The sequence below is a fragment of the Dasypus novemcinctus genome, chromosome 11 (assembly GCF_030445035.2).
Source record: "Dasypus novemcinctus isolate mDasNov1 chromosome 11, mDasNov1.1.hap2, whole genome shotgun sequence".
NCBI lineage: Eukaryota > Metazoa > Chordata > Mammalia > Cingulata > Dasypodidae > Dasypus > Dasypus novemcinctus.
Window position 1 is genome coordinate 125,618,504 of NC_080683.1, and position 14,941 is coordinate 125,633,444.

A 14,941-nucleotide genomic window follows, 5' to 3' on the forward strand; every position below is an offset into this window, starting at 1 on the left:
CCTCAGCAACCCGGCCCCCTTGGGCACGGACCCCCCTCTGAAACTCGCCCCTCCCTCAGGAACCTCCCGGCTCGTCTCCCGCCCAAGGGCTCGCCTCCCTCCCCAGGTGTCTCCCCGCCAGGGTTGTGTCGTCGTTCCCCCCCCCCCCCCTCCGCCAGGGCCCGTCCCCCCAGGAGCTCCCCGGGCCCCGCCCCCGCCCGCCGCAGGGCCCGCCCCCCCAAGAGCTCCCCGCCCCCGCCCGCCGCAGGGCCCGCCCCCCCAGGAGCTCCCCGGGCCCCGCCCCCCCAGGAGCTCCCCGCCCCCGCCCGCCGCAGGGCCCGCCCCCCAGGAGCTCCCCGCCCCCGCCCGCCCCCCCAGGAGCTCCCCGCCCCCGCCCGCCCCCCCAGGAGCTCCCCGCCCCCGCCCCCGCCCGCCGCAGGGCCCGCCCCCCAGGAGCTCCCCGCCCCCGCCGCAGAGCCCGGCCCCCCAGGAGCTCCCCGCCCCCGCCCCCGCTGCCGCAGGGCCCGCCCCCCCAGGAGCTCCCCGCCCCCGCCCGCCGCAGGCCCGCCCCCCCAGGAGCTCCCCGCCCCCCCAGGAGCTCCCCGCCCCCGCCCCGCCCGCCGCAGGGCCCGCCCCCCCAGGAGCTCCCCGCCCCCGCCCCGCCCGCCGCAGGGCCCGCCCCCCCAGGAGCTCCCCGCCCCCGCCCCCGCCCGCCCCCCAGGAGCTCCCCGCCCCCGCCCCCGCCCCCGCCCCCGCCCCCGCAGGGCCCGCCCCGTCTCCAGGCAACAGGACGCGGGCGCGGGGGCGGCAGCGCGGCGATGGCGACCAAGCAGGCCAAGAAGAAGGAGGTGCACCGCATCAACTCGGCGCACAGCTCCGACAAGTCCAAGGAGTAAGGGCGCCCGCCCCCGGCCCCAGCCCCCGGCCCGGGCGGGGCAACGACCCCTCCCCGGCGGGAGCGCGGCTCTCCCGGTCCAAGCAGACCCGCGGGACACAGAAACGCGGGGCTCCTGTTACTAATTTTCCCTCCAAGGAAGTGTCCCACCTCCGGCTCTCTGGCTCACGGTAATTTTAGGATTCTTCTCGGGCGGGGGGCGGGGGCGGTTGGGGCGGGGTCCTAAAGTTCCCCTGCGTTGTGCTTCGCCAGTCGCCCCCCTCCCCCAGCTGCGGGCCCCCGGCCTCCCCCCCTCGGCCCCGAGGCCTCCGCAGGTGCTGGGAAGGGGGGCTGCCTCACCTCCTTCAGACTCGCCTGCAGGTCACGTGCAGCTTCTTCAGGCACCTGACTTGAAACTGCACACCACCCCCTCTTCCTGCCAGAAACACAAAAAACAACCCAAAGAAACAAATACTCTGTTTTCCTTTGCTAATTTGCTTTTTTCACTGGTATGTCTGCTCACCTAACATAATGTTAATTTTACTGTTTAAAAATGTTTTTTCACTGCTCGGACTTTTGGCTAAGATCAGCATAAAATCGTGTTTACTTTTTTCTTTGATAGAATGTAAGTTCCATGTGGCCAGGGATTTTTTTTTCCTCTATTTTATACGCTCTTCTGTCCTTAGCACCTAGAATGCTTCTTGGCTCATAGCAAGCACTCAACATTATTTACTGAATGGATGAATGAATGAGCGAATTAATGAATGACAATAATTTTAACAGTTGCAAAGTAATTTTTGAATACAACACAAAAATCCTTTTGTCAATGATGGTTATAACTAATGCACAAAGAAGGCTCACAGCTCTCAGGAACCTGAGAGAATCGTTGCCTTGAAGAAGTTTATATCCTGAAAGAGGAAAGATTTTTAAATCCCCTAAAGAAACTGATCTGACCAGATTCCATAAGGCACATCCCCTTGCCAGGGCTTCTCTTTACTTTTTGACAAAATAATGCCATTTCTGCCATATTCCTTTTTTTCACAGAAGAGTTCTGAGTTGCATTATAATACACATGTCTCCATAAGATGTGTATGTATTTTTGAAAAGGAGAGGCAAACTTTTCCTAGCTAGAGGATAAACATGGCATCACTCGTGTGGGCTGGGGAGATTTAGATAGGCTTCTCTGTGTCCTTTTACCATGCCTGAGGCTTCACACCAATGCATGCAAACAATTCTAACATCATCATGGGGTGGAACTAAGGGAGAAAGCGGAAGTGGCGCCCTAGAGTGTCCTCTTCCAGGGTCCTACACCTGCAGGCCAGGCTCGGGCCACCACGTTGGTGTAAATGTGCTCCCAGCTTGGTGACCTGGTCTTGCTTTCGTCCAATCTGATCTGCTGTTGGCTGAGTTCACCAGTGTATAATTTTTCGAATCACCAAGAAATATTATGCCCGTAACTGAGCCGTTGGCTTTTACGTGAGTTACACCCTTTTGTGCCATCTATTCCCCAGTTCTGTGTCTCAGCCAGGGTGAAATCTCCACCCCAGGGTTCATGCTGCCACCCGTTCCTACCCACTGCTCTGTGGCCTTGGACGAGTCAGTTTTCTATTCTCACCCTTGGTTTCTCTTCTTCACATAGGGACTATCTAATTAAAACCGTTCCCAACCAGCACTCCCATCCTTCCCTTCTTTGTTTTCCCTCCAGCTCTAAACAGCCTTGATTTTTATCAGATACGTTTAGCTCCTCTTGGTCCATAATAAGTGAGGAAATTTTGGTGCAGTAAAGTGTTTAAAATTGTGATTTAATTCATTTTTCTAAATTAAGTTATCTGCTTTTTAAAATTTAATCTTTGGGAATAATATTTGTTTTATTGACATTACAACTGTTAAAAATGATAACTTTCATTGCTACCTAATATAATTAGAAGTTATAAACTGGTTTAACTTAATCAATTTGAAAATTAATTGGCATTCTGAAGATTCTTTCATTTACATGCCACTGGAAGATTTATAGTGATGTCAAGGCATAATTTTCATCTTCTCAAAGTACAAAATAGTTTTGTGAATATCATACAAAACACAAATGACAAAAAGAGTTGCAGTTCTACGTATTAAGTCATTGGAACCATTAATGCATATGCTGTAAAGACTAAAATAGGGAAACGGACTTTGGCCCAGTGGTTAGGGCATCCGTCTACCACATGGGAGGTCCACGGTTCAAGCCCCGGGCCTCCTTGACTCGTGTGGAGCTGGCCCATGCGCAGTGCTGATTCGCGCAAGGAGTGCCCTGCCACGCAGGGGTGTCCCTCGCGTAGGGGAGCCCCACGCGCAAGGAGTCCACCCCATAAGGAGAGCCGCCCAGCGCGAAGGAGGGAGCAGCCTGCCGAGGAAGGGCGCCGCCCACACTTCCCCTGCTGCTGACGACAACAGAAGCGGACAAAGAAACAAGACGCAGCAAAAAGACACAGAAAACAGACAACCGGGGGAGGGGAGGGGAATTAAATAAATAAAAATAAATCTTTAAAAAAAAAAAAAGACTAAAATACTTGGACCTTCGATGGCCAGTTTGAAATAGGGGCACAATTTGGCATTTATTGTCACAAAATTCTATTCCACCTCCAACAGCACATTCAAACCAACACAGAATAACCAGGTAATTTGCAAAACTGAAAAGAACCATGTAACCTTCTGGACTTTTAATGGTGATGAAATATCCTTGAACCTCTTCCAAGCACAGAATGAAATCTATTTCCTGGTGCTCAAGTTAAGCTGGCTTTATTGACTGAAATGCACTTCTAAATTTCTAGAAGTCTCAAAAAAAGATGAATAGGTATTTGTTTATATGAAATTTCAAAATAGGGCTGTCACATAAGCCAAGTTGTGACCAGTAATGTAAAAGTAATAAAACAGAGGTATTCATGATCTTACTGAGCATTTTATCAAATGGGTTCTTGGTGAGAGAAAACTGTCCATGCACTCAGGCAGCGGGGGCTGGTAGATAATATGCTCCTCTCTCTCCGGAGGTCAGGGAAAAGCCCCCCAAAGAGAGTGAGACACAGCATTTGGGAGTCCTCACAGCTCTCCCACCAAGGGCAGAGGTGAGAGGGGGCGCCGAGGAAACACATGGAGATGCTGAGCTTTGGAGTTTCCAGAGGCAACAAACAACTAAGGTCAATGAACCAATGTGGTTCATTGTGGTTCAATGTGGGATCTGGTGACAGGAGCCCACTCTTCATGTCCCCAAGTCATCGGGCGCCCTGGGGGAGGGCTGTGCTGGGTGTAAGCTGTAGGAACCCAGGGAAGGACGTCCTTAAACTAATCCACTCCTGTGGAAAATGGACCTTTTGGCGAGGTTGCATCAGTTAAGGTGTGGCCCCCTCAGGATGGGTTTAGGCCCATTACTTGAGTCCTTTATAAGCGGAATGAATTCAGACAGAGGGAGGGAAAGCCAGAGGAGGCGGCCAGAGTTGAGCATCAAGGGACCCAGAAGAGAAGGGAGAGCCCAGGAGGTGCCACCTTGTGCCTCGTGTGCCACGCTAAGGACCAGGGGTCCCCAGAAGGCCAGTCTTCCAGGAGAAAGCATCGCATGAGGCTGCCTCAGATTGGACTTTTTCCTAACTTTAAAGCCTTGAGCGAAGAAAGCCCCTTTGTTTAACCCCGTCCATTTCACGGTCTTTCCTTGAGTAGCTGGGAAGCAGGAAACAGTGGATGCGGGAGCACCACGGGGACTGATGGGCTGATAACCCAGGGAGGAGAGAGGCACGCAGGAGTCCCACGGGGATGCAAGACGGCGCTGCGCTGGGGCGGAGAGAAGGGCTCCAGCATTGCAGCGGGCCGCGCTAGAGACGTGACGTGCGCCGGGGGGCCACTGCGCTCGTGGCAGCCCCTTCCCCTTCCGACAGGCGCAGGCCAGCGAGGAGGCCGGTGCGGGCCGTAGGGTGTTGGGCACAGGGGCCACCCAGGTGGTGACGTCACCATCTGTGTTTGGACGTGGGATGCCTGAGCTTGCCAGGTGGCTGGACGTGGCGCAGAATGAGATGAGCAGAGTAAGAGACGTTACTATGAGAAACTCGGAAGGCTTCACCTGCCCAGTGGTGGCTGACGAAGGTGAGGTGGCAAGTGTCTGCAGGAATCCGCGGTGGACTTGGAGGCAGGACAGCGGGCAGTGGGGTTCTGCCCTGAGGTGACGGGGGGCGGGGGCAGCCCTGACCCTGGCCGCAGTGGCTAGGCTCGTGTGTCAGCTCGGCCAGTCGTGGTGCCCAGCTGTCTGGTCAAGCAAGCCCTGGCCTAAGTGTTCCTGGGAGGCCGTTTTGTGGACCACATTGTCATTAAGTTGGTAGCGTCTTTGGCTGGTTACATCTCTATCCACCGAGGAGACGGCCTTCAGCAAGGGGCCATGTCTCTTCCAGTCAGACAGACTTCAAAGAGGAAGCGGTGATTCCGTTGAGAAATAAAAAGCATAACCTTGCAAAAATATCTAACAAGTCCCTCCTGCCCCCGCTTCTGTGGATCAGGCCTGTGAGGGCATGGCCTTGCCGGGAATGTCAAGTGAATAACCTGCCCCCTGTTTCAGTAAATCAGCTGTGAAAACATGGCCTAGCAGGAAGATATCAAAGGAGTGATGCTCCCCTCTTTGGTAAATCCTTGCAGCTGCATTCTGCCTCTCCAAACCCCCTGCTTGCAAAATTTCGCCTGGCAACGCGCTAGCCAATGAACAAACGTTAGGCTGATCCCACCTGAAATCCTACATAAACCTATGAGAACTGAAAAACGCGGCTCAGAATTTGGAGACTGACTCTCCTCTGGGCCTGCGCATACTAAAACTGTCCAGCCCCCTTTCTGGAGAGCCGGTGGTGAGTTTCTACAGTTCAGAACTCCTGGCTTTGCTGCACCAATTCCAGTGCCGGGAGGAGGGTTTCCCGCTCCCCTGCCGCCAGCTCCTCCTGGGGAGTTTGTCGAAACTTTAACCAAGTTTCCAGCTGGCAGCCTGCCCTGGGGCGCTCGGCCTGCCCATGTCCCTGGCCGCGAGAGCCGCCTCTCACAGTAAACCCCATGTTTCCTTGCATATCTGTCGTTCAGTTCTGTTTCTCTGAAGAACCCTAACTCCTAACCGGGCAGTTCTGATGCAGGGAGGAGCGTCGCAGCCGGGAAGGCGGCTGCGCAGGGTCTGCGCCCTGGTCCGCGCCTGGGCGCTCTGGGTGCAGTGGTGACCTGTGTGAGCACGTGCAGGTGACGGCGCCCCGTGTCTGGACAGGGGCGGGGTTCGGCGACGGCGACCTGGGTGCCCCGCAGCCTTGCCTTTGCATTCTCTGCCAGGCCGGGCACCTGGTGTCCGTGACTGTGACTGGCGTGGCCGCCATAAAGCTGTGGACTCTGGATCGGGGTGGGGGGGCGCTCCCCAAGAGAGACCTGAGTCTGCAGGCAGGAGGCCCAGCCGGCCACTCCCTGGGGCAGGTGCTCCGGACACGGGGCGGCCCCTGCTTGCATGTGGCAGAGGCCCCCTGAGGAGTGTCTGCTGCACGTGTTGAATCTCGGCCCAAAGCATTGCTTCTGGGTTAGCAAACTAATAGTGACTCAATCTTAAGTGACTATTTTTAAAGTGTTTTAATTCACTTTACTATTATTTTGGTATTTCTAGGTCATAGATTTAACTCAAGGATTAATTTAAATAATCTATGAACTGATTATGCCAGTCAATATGAGATAAGATTACTGCAAATTGTGTCCAAGGCATTGAAAATACACCTTTGATAGCTTTGTGTAATATGTAAGATCAGCTATAAGCACTACTAATCGTTCGCACTTCCACTCTTGCTAGAGGAGATCGATGCTGATACCATCATAACGAAGACCCACGTAGGCCTTTGAAACTTCATTGTACGTTACTTTCCAGCGTAGGTCCGCGCTGATGGAGTCCTGCCTCTGGGGTTAAACCCTGCTGATTTGTGTGGCTGAATACGATATGGTACATTTTAAACTGAAGTACCTTTTTTTACTTTCAAGTATTTGCTGATATCGAGATTAATACCATAGTCCAAATATTGCAATTATTTTTATCCCATCCTTTTGCCCTGATGAACATATTTGATACCATATTATTTCTGTTAAAAATCCTCCAAGGCTCAGCAGGCCCTTGCTGCCCATTTCCTCGATGCCGGTCTTGGGTTCCAGCTGTGCTGGTTTCCGTCGGCGCTCCTCCAGGGCTCTCTCCGAGACCAGGGCGAGCCCACAGCGCCTCTCGGTCCTCTCCATTGTCAGACCCGGCACCGTGTCTGGTGCAGGGGCCGGGTTTCGCAGTGTCTGGAGGGGCAGTCGCTGAATCCGAGGCAGCAGTTCTTAAATTAATGGAAGAACCTGCACGTCACCCAAACCGTGCGGATTTCCAGGGGTTTAGTCTGCCGTGGGGCTGCTATGTAAGGTCCCAGGAACGTGTTGGCTCTTACAAAGGCATTTTATTTGGAGTAAAAGCTCATAGTTCCAAGGCCGTGCAAAGTCCAGATCAAGACGCCTGCAGGATGCTGCCTCGCCTTTGGGCTGCCGCTGGGGAGAGCACGTGGGGAGAGGATGCTGAGCCGGTGGGTCGCTGCCTCCCCTCCAGCGTCTCCCAGAGCCCAGCTCCCCGAGCTCCGCTGTCTGCTCCCGCAGGGGTCGATCCTCGGGGGGCCTCTGGTCCTCTCACGGGGCGGGGTCCAGCGGGGCAGAGCTTCCTGGCCGGGGCTGTGTCTCTCTGTGCCTCTGGGTTTATATCAGACCCAGGAAGGGGCAGGCTCGCCCTGAGGGACGCCCACTGGCCGGTCCAGTCCAGAGCCCGGGGCCGTCTCACCAGGTCGTCTGGCCGAGGCCCCTCAGCAGGCGTGGTGTGATCGAGGCTGTCACAGCCACAGGGGGAGATGAGTTTAGAAACACGCTGTGCTCCTTTGGGATTCATAAAACAATCTCAAACTCCACATGAGGTGACAGGAAGAATGCGCACGGTTTGTGCTCTTGCCCGGGTGTGAGCCAGACTACGGTCAGGGTGAGCTGGCAGCAGGCCCCTCCGCGCACCAGGTGGACGTGTTGGAAGCTGGAGACAGCCAGGTGCGAGCCCCGCCTTGGGTCAGGTGCCCCCCGGGGCCCGGGCAGGCTCCCAGCACGGCAAAGTCCACCATAGTGTAGGTGCGGGCAGCACTCCGGCCTGGGGGCACGAGCCTTGGGGCTGCAGAGGTTTCCCTCCGGGGATTTTGGGGACTGTCACTGTGGATCCTAAGTTGCACACTTGTGCCCCGTGTTTCGGGCCTGCTCTTTACGCATCTTGTCTTTGCCGCCAGAAGGTGGCCCCAGCCTGGGACGGGACCACTGCCCAGCCCTCCCGGGGGCCCCAGCTGCCCGCGAGCACGTGCTCCAGCGCACTCGCCTCTCTTGGCTCCAGGAACACCTGCTCTCTGACCTGCCCCTGCCTTGGTTTTGTCCTTCTACCCCGTGTGAGGCCATCCTTTGGTGACGTCCCTTGGCTCTCCTCTCTTCTTTGGACACTCTCCCCTTTGATCATCTAGAACAATCAGCCCTGATCTAAAACTGCTGCATTTGCCCTTCGCCGTTGAGCTCAAGTCCACCCTGGACGAACCGACTCGGATGCGTCCTCCGCCCCAGAAGCAGGGCAGGCTTTCCTTCCCAAATGCGCGGCTTTCCCGGTTCATCCTTGGGAGAACGCCGCTGCCACCTTCCAGGCACCCCCGCCTCTGCCCGTCCTTGGCGCCGTGCGTCCCCTGGCTTCCAGGCTCTTCTGATTCTCCCTCCAGATGGCGGCTCTCATTTCATCCCTGCCCGCCTCTAGTTTGCGCCCTTTTTGACTCCAGGGCCACCTTTTTAACTAAAGGCCGCTTCTCCATGAATCTGTCACCGACTTGCCGAGATGGAAGCTCTCTCCCCTGCTCTGTGCTCATAAAGCACTTCGTTTTTATTTTGTTATAATCCTTTTCACTTTGCATTTGAATTTTAGTCACTGTGCCTATTTATCTTCATTAGTTATAAGTTATTCAAGTTTAGGAACTCAGTCCTGTTGATCTTTGTATTCACCCAAGCCAAATGTATTGCAAAATATAGATAACAGGTGAAGTTTTTAGTACTGATTCAATAACTTTAATAAAGCCAAGTGAGTACGAGGTCAGCATGACAACCTGGCTTTAACTTTCAGTTATTTCTTATTTTGTTAAGATTTGTAATTGTTTCCTAAAACATTTGCTGTTTCTGAAGCATGTGACTCAGGAAGCCTGTAACCCAAATTGAGTTGCTTGTGTAATTCTGTTCATTTCCTGGTTCCTTAGGGTCTTTGCTGACACTCCTAGCTGACTACACATTGCCGAAATAAGTTGCCTCCCGCTATCAATGAAGTCACATTCTTACCAAACAGCATGCATGAAGAAAACAATGGCCAAATTCCAGAGCACCCTTTTCCTTGAGTTTATCCCTCCCTGCGGGGAGCATGTGTTCTTAAAATAATTGAGTTAACACTCATAGACATGTATGTGGTGTGTGAAACCAGCTGTAGCTTTTTCTGCTTAAAAGCTTAACAGCTTTGTGCCAGCTACAGTGTCCCTTGCAAGTTTTCGACTTCTCTACATTCATCCTTATATCACACAATCTTATTAATTGACTCAAGGATTTTAAAGAAATAGTTCTGCTGTCTTGGCAAAGTATGTGATTGGCAAGTGATTTTAAGTTTTAAAAAATCTTATTAGAGTTTTATTAATTGGATTATAAAATATATTTTAATCAATCATGGACTGTTTTCATTATACATAAAGACAATTTTGGCTTTTCCCAGTTACAACTTTTGGAATCTAATTTTCTAAGAATAGATATATATATATGAAAGACAAAATATGTAGGCAAAAAATATTTAATTGCATATGATTTGGTAATAAAATATATAATACAATTTATATTTAAATTTAATTGTTAATGTTTTATAACTTTTTCACTTTTTAAAAAACTTTTTTTTTAAAGATACATAGACCACACAAAATATTACATTAAAATATAAGAGGTTCCCCTATACTCCCACTCCCCACCCCTTCTTACTCCTCCCACATCAAAAACCTTTTTCATCAGTGTGGCACATTCATTTCATTTGATAAATATATTTTGGAACACTGCTACACAGCATGCGTTATAGTATATATTGTAGTTTACACTCTCTCCCAGTTCATTCAGTGCATTATGGCAGGATATATACTGTCCAGCATCTGTCCCTGCAGTATCATTCAGGACAGCTCCAAGTCCAGAAAATGTCCCCACATCACCTCTCCTCTTCCCTCTCCCTGCCCTCAGCAACTCCATGGCCACTGTCTCCACATCAATGATACAGTTTCTTCTATTGCTAGAGTCCTAATCGTTCTATAGTAGAATACTAGTAAGTCCACTCTAATCCATATTTTATTCCTCCATCCTGAAGACCCTGGAATGGTGATATCCACTCCACCTCTAAATGGAGCAGGGGCTTAGATCCCACATGGCTGATGGATGGGATTCTCCTGCTTGCAGCTGTAGACTCTCTCGGTTCCCTGGTGTAGTGGTTGACCATCCTCACCTCCCTGTTAGCTGACCTGGGTAAGTCCAATGAACCAGAGAGTAGGTGTTACAACTCTGCTGAGGCTCAGGTCTCAGCTGGCACATGGCCTGTCCAGAGATTCACGTCTGGCATACACCAACCCCAGTGACAACCACAGTTTCAGTAAAAGTGACAGAAGAGGCATGTGTAGAAATGTCACATCCGAGTCCAACTCCATCACGCTCAGGAGCAGAAGTTCCAAAGTAAAGGGAGAAATGGTAAAGAGAAATGAGTTTATATGGCTAAGAGACTTCAAAATGAGTCAGGAGTTCATCAGAGGGGTCATGTTTACACACATCTCAGCAGGATCTCAGAGACAGCCAAAGTAGATACAACCCGAGGTAGAGGTGCTCCTGACAGCTATGGAGACACCCAGGTCCTCCAGCCATGGCAGATGGCTCTGGAGTTCAGCGCCTTGTCAATGGGCCCTACTTTGTTTTATAACTTTTGACATAAATCCACACATGAAACCATCCTCACTATCAAGATAATGAAGAGATATACCATCCCAAAACGTTTCCTTGTGCTTCTCGATAATCCCTCCATCCCGTCCCTGCCCACCCACCCCATTCTCCAAACACCCACTGTTATGTTTTCTCTCACTGTAGATTAGTTTTCATTTTACAGAGTTTTATATCATGCACACTTTTTGTACACTTTTTGTCTGGCCTCTTTCACCCTAGTATTTTGAGATTAATCAGTGTTGTTGCCAGTAACAGTAGGTCACTTTTTTTTAATTACTCTTCAGGAGTCCATTTTATGGCTATGCCACAATAAGTTTGTCCGTTTACCTGGTAGTTAGCATTTGTGTTATTTGCAGGCTTGGCTATTACAAACAAAGCTGCTATGCCCATTCATGTACAGTTTTTATATAGACATGTGTTTCATTTCTCTTAGATAAAATACCTAGGAGTGAAATGATTAGATCCTATGGTAGGTGTGTGTTTAGCTTTTAAGAAACTACACACTTACTTTAATATTTTACATTCCCATCAGCAATGTATGGAAGTTCCAGTTGCTCCACATCTTTGTCAACACTTACTATAACTCATCCTGCTAATTTTAGCCATTATCCTAATAGGGAATATTGGTAACTCTCGTTGGTTTTCTCTCTCTCTTTTTTTTTTGAGGTATCAGGGCTGGAGATTGAACCCGGGACCTTGTATGTGGGAAGCCAGTGCTCAACTACCGAGCCACACCGCTCCCCTGAGCTGGTTTTTTCATTTGATTCTTGGTGTTTATTTTTTGTTTTGAGGAGGCGCTGGGGACTGAACCTGGGACCTCCCAAGTGGGAAGCAGGCACTCAGCCACTTGAGCCGTGTCTTCTCCCTCATCTTGGTTTTATTTTGTATTTTGCCAGTGAACTGATATTGAGCATATTTTTACATGTTTATTTGCTTATTTCTATCTGGATTCATTTTCCATTGCTGTGTAACAAATGATCACAAACTTAAAAGCTTAAAATCATACCCCACTTATTATCTCACAGTTCTGCAGCCAAAAGCATGGGTGCACTCAGCTTATTTCTCTGCTGAAGAGCTCACAGAGTTGAAGTCAATGTGGGCTTTTATCCAGAGGTTTGGGGAAAATCCACTTCCACGCCTCTTCAGGTTTGTATTGGAATCCATCTCCTTGCAGCTACAGGTCTGAGGTCCCCATTTTCCTTCTGACTGCCCCTGGGCCCTCTCTCGTCTGACAAGCTAACTGCATTCCTTTTCCCGTGGCCCCTCTATCTTGAGCAGGGGCACACGGGGTTCTTCTCACACCCCACATCCCCCTGACAGCTTTCTACTGCCAGCTGGAGAGAGCTACCTGCTTTCTCATGGGGGAGGTCAGGCCCACCCCAGGCACCTCTATTTTAAGATCAGCTGTGTGGGATCAAATGCATAGGTTGTGGGGAGGAGGGTAGATCATCTTTGGGGGGGCATTTAGAGGTTCTGTGTAGCACCCCATCCATACACCTTCTTTGGTAAAGTATCTCTTCAAATCTCTTGCCCATTTTAAAAATCGAGTTTTAAGGGTTCTTCTTATATTCTGAATATGTTCCTTTGTTGGGTACATGCTTGGCAACTATTCTCTCAGCCTGGGTTTGTTTTGTTTTGTTTTTTGCTTTTTCTTTTTTCGTTCTCTTAGTAATGTCCATTGAAGAGTAGAAGCTTTAAATTTTGATGAAGTTCAATTAGTCCATCTTTTTATCTTCTATGGATTGTCTTCAATATCATTTCTAAGATATTTTTGCACTATCTTAGGTGACAAAGAGTTTCTTCTATGTTTCCTTCAGGACATTTTATGGTTTTAGCTTAATTTTCATAGTTCTAGTATTTGTAGTTTATAAATTTTGGTTATACATGTAGACATATTTGAGGTAGTATTTGTATATGATGCCAGGCATGAATGGAAATTATTTTTACATATTGATATCCTACTTCCCAGTACCATTTATTGAAAAGATTATTCTTTTTCTACTGAATTGCTTTGCAACTTAGTTCAAAAGCAGTTGTGGACTATTTTTGTGTGGGTCTATTTCTAGACTCTTTTCTGTTTCTTTGATCTGTTTGTCTATCTTGATGCAACTGCTGTACAATCTTGTTACAATTGATCTTTCATTTTCCAAGTTATTGAGCCTATTTCTAGGAATAAAATTTAAAATCCACTTGTCAAATTATTTTAAAAAGCCATTTGGAATTTCGGTTGGGGCTGCACTGAATCTATAGATCAATCTGGGGTGACCTGACATCTTAAAATATTGACTTTTCCCATATATGTACATGGTATGTCTCTTCATTTATTTAGGTCTTTAATTTCTTTCAGTAAAGTTGTGTAGTTTCAGTATACTGATCTTGAACATCATAATCAGACTTATCCTAAGGATTTCATAATATATTCTATTGGAAATAATATTAATAATTTTTAATTTCCTGCTCTTTTAGATAGTATATAGAAGTACAGCTAATTTTTCTGTATTACATTATATCTTACAATCTTGCTAAACTCATTTATTTCCAGAAGCTTTTGATAAATTTCCTACATAGGCTCTAATGTCATCTGTAAATATAAAGACAGTTTTCCTTCTTCTTTCCTTATTTTAATTTTTCAATTTTTTTCAACAAATCAATTTTATTGGTACATATTAATAAAGCATAAATCCATCCAAAGTTACAATCACTGGAATTTGGTATAATCACATATTTGTGCATTCATCATTTCAGTCATTCTTAGAGCACTTTCATTATTCCAGTAATAATAAACAAAAAACAAACAAAACTCATCACTCTCAATCTCTCTGTGCTTCCCCTGCTGAACATAGTTGCTATACTTTTTCCTTCTCTCTAGTGTATTTGTATTTATATTTTGCAAAAACAGTCTTTTCTATGCAATATCACCCATATTCGTATTTTACATGAGGTTTCATAAACTTTTTAAAAATTTTAATCAGTTTTATTGATACATATTAATAAAGCATACCATCTATCTAACGTGAACAATCAATGGTATGTGGTATAATTACATAGTTGTACATTCATCAATTCAATCACCATTAGAGTATTTTCATTATTCCAATATTAATAGTAGTAATAAATTAAAAAACCCAAGTAACTGTTTTTCTTCTAAGGGGGTCATACTTTCTTGTTCCTTGCCATGCCCAGTAATTTTTGATTGTACGGCAGGCATGGAGAATTTCACGTTTCTGGGTGTTGGGTACTTTTGTATTCCTATAAATATTCCTGAGCTTTGTTCTAGGGTGCAGTTTAGTTTTTTGGGAACAGTTTGATCCTTTCCAATGTTGCTTTTGGGTGCGTTAAGTGTTAAGAGCTGTGTTTAGTCCAGGACCGATCGCCTGCTCTCCCGCTAAGGCTCCTTCTGAACGCTGTCCCCAAGTCCTGCGGGGCTGGCGGGAGGTGGTTTAGTTTGCTGAAAGCTGCTGGGCGCAGTGGACCAGAAAGGGGTTGGCTTTTATAATGGGAGATGGTTGGTTAAAAGCTTACAGTTCCCAGTCTGTGGAAATGTCCACACGAAGGCGTCATCCGAGACGCTGTCCCCACAGGGGCTGCTGGTGACCCTGGACTCCCATGCCCAGCGAGGCATGTGGAGCTCTCTGGTCTGTCTCTGTCTCCTCCAGGCTCATGTCTCCTGAGCTCGGCCGTGGGCGACCAGGCACGCGGCTCCCCTCTCTCCTCTCCCCCCTCTTCTCCTTCAGCTTCCCGGGGCCTCTTTCCTGCTCTGTACCTGGCTGAGTCCACCTCGGCCTCCAGGCCTCTCCCCCGGCCCCTCAGGGTCTCTCTGCTGCTTTCCCTCTGTGCGTCTCTGCTCTCAATCCTCTGTTTATAAAGGATCCAGCAGGAGGACCAGGACCCCCTGGGGCACACCTCCCTGGCGCTCTCCAGTCCATGCCCCCAATGGAATCGACCCAATCAGAGGGTCCCAAACCCACAGGAGCAGATGGGCTCCAAGAGCATGATCTTCCCTGGGGTCCACTAGTTGCCTCAGGCTGTCATGCA

General features: G+C 49.1%; 1 protein-coding gene across 11 annotated transcripts in view; it reads left to right on the top strand.

Moving 5' to 3' along the window:
- The first annotated feature begins 739 nt into the window (after window positions 1-739).
- Window positions 740-14,941, top strand: part of ADGB (androglobin) — a 193,047-nt gene continuing 178,845 nt past the window's right edge. For 10 of the 11 annotated variants that reach the window (XR_011650164.1, XM_058307606.1, XM_058307614.1 and 7 more), the window contains exon 1: window positions 765-871. Coding sequence is in view for 10 of the 11 variants with exons in the window: in XM_058307606.1 (XP_058163589.1) it covers window positions 798-871 (74 nt within the window). In the remaining variant the exon portion in view is untranslated. Of the gene's footprint in view, window positions 872-14,941 lie in introns of all 11 variants that reach the window. The other variant, XM_058307617.1, reaches the window with a different exon arrangement.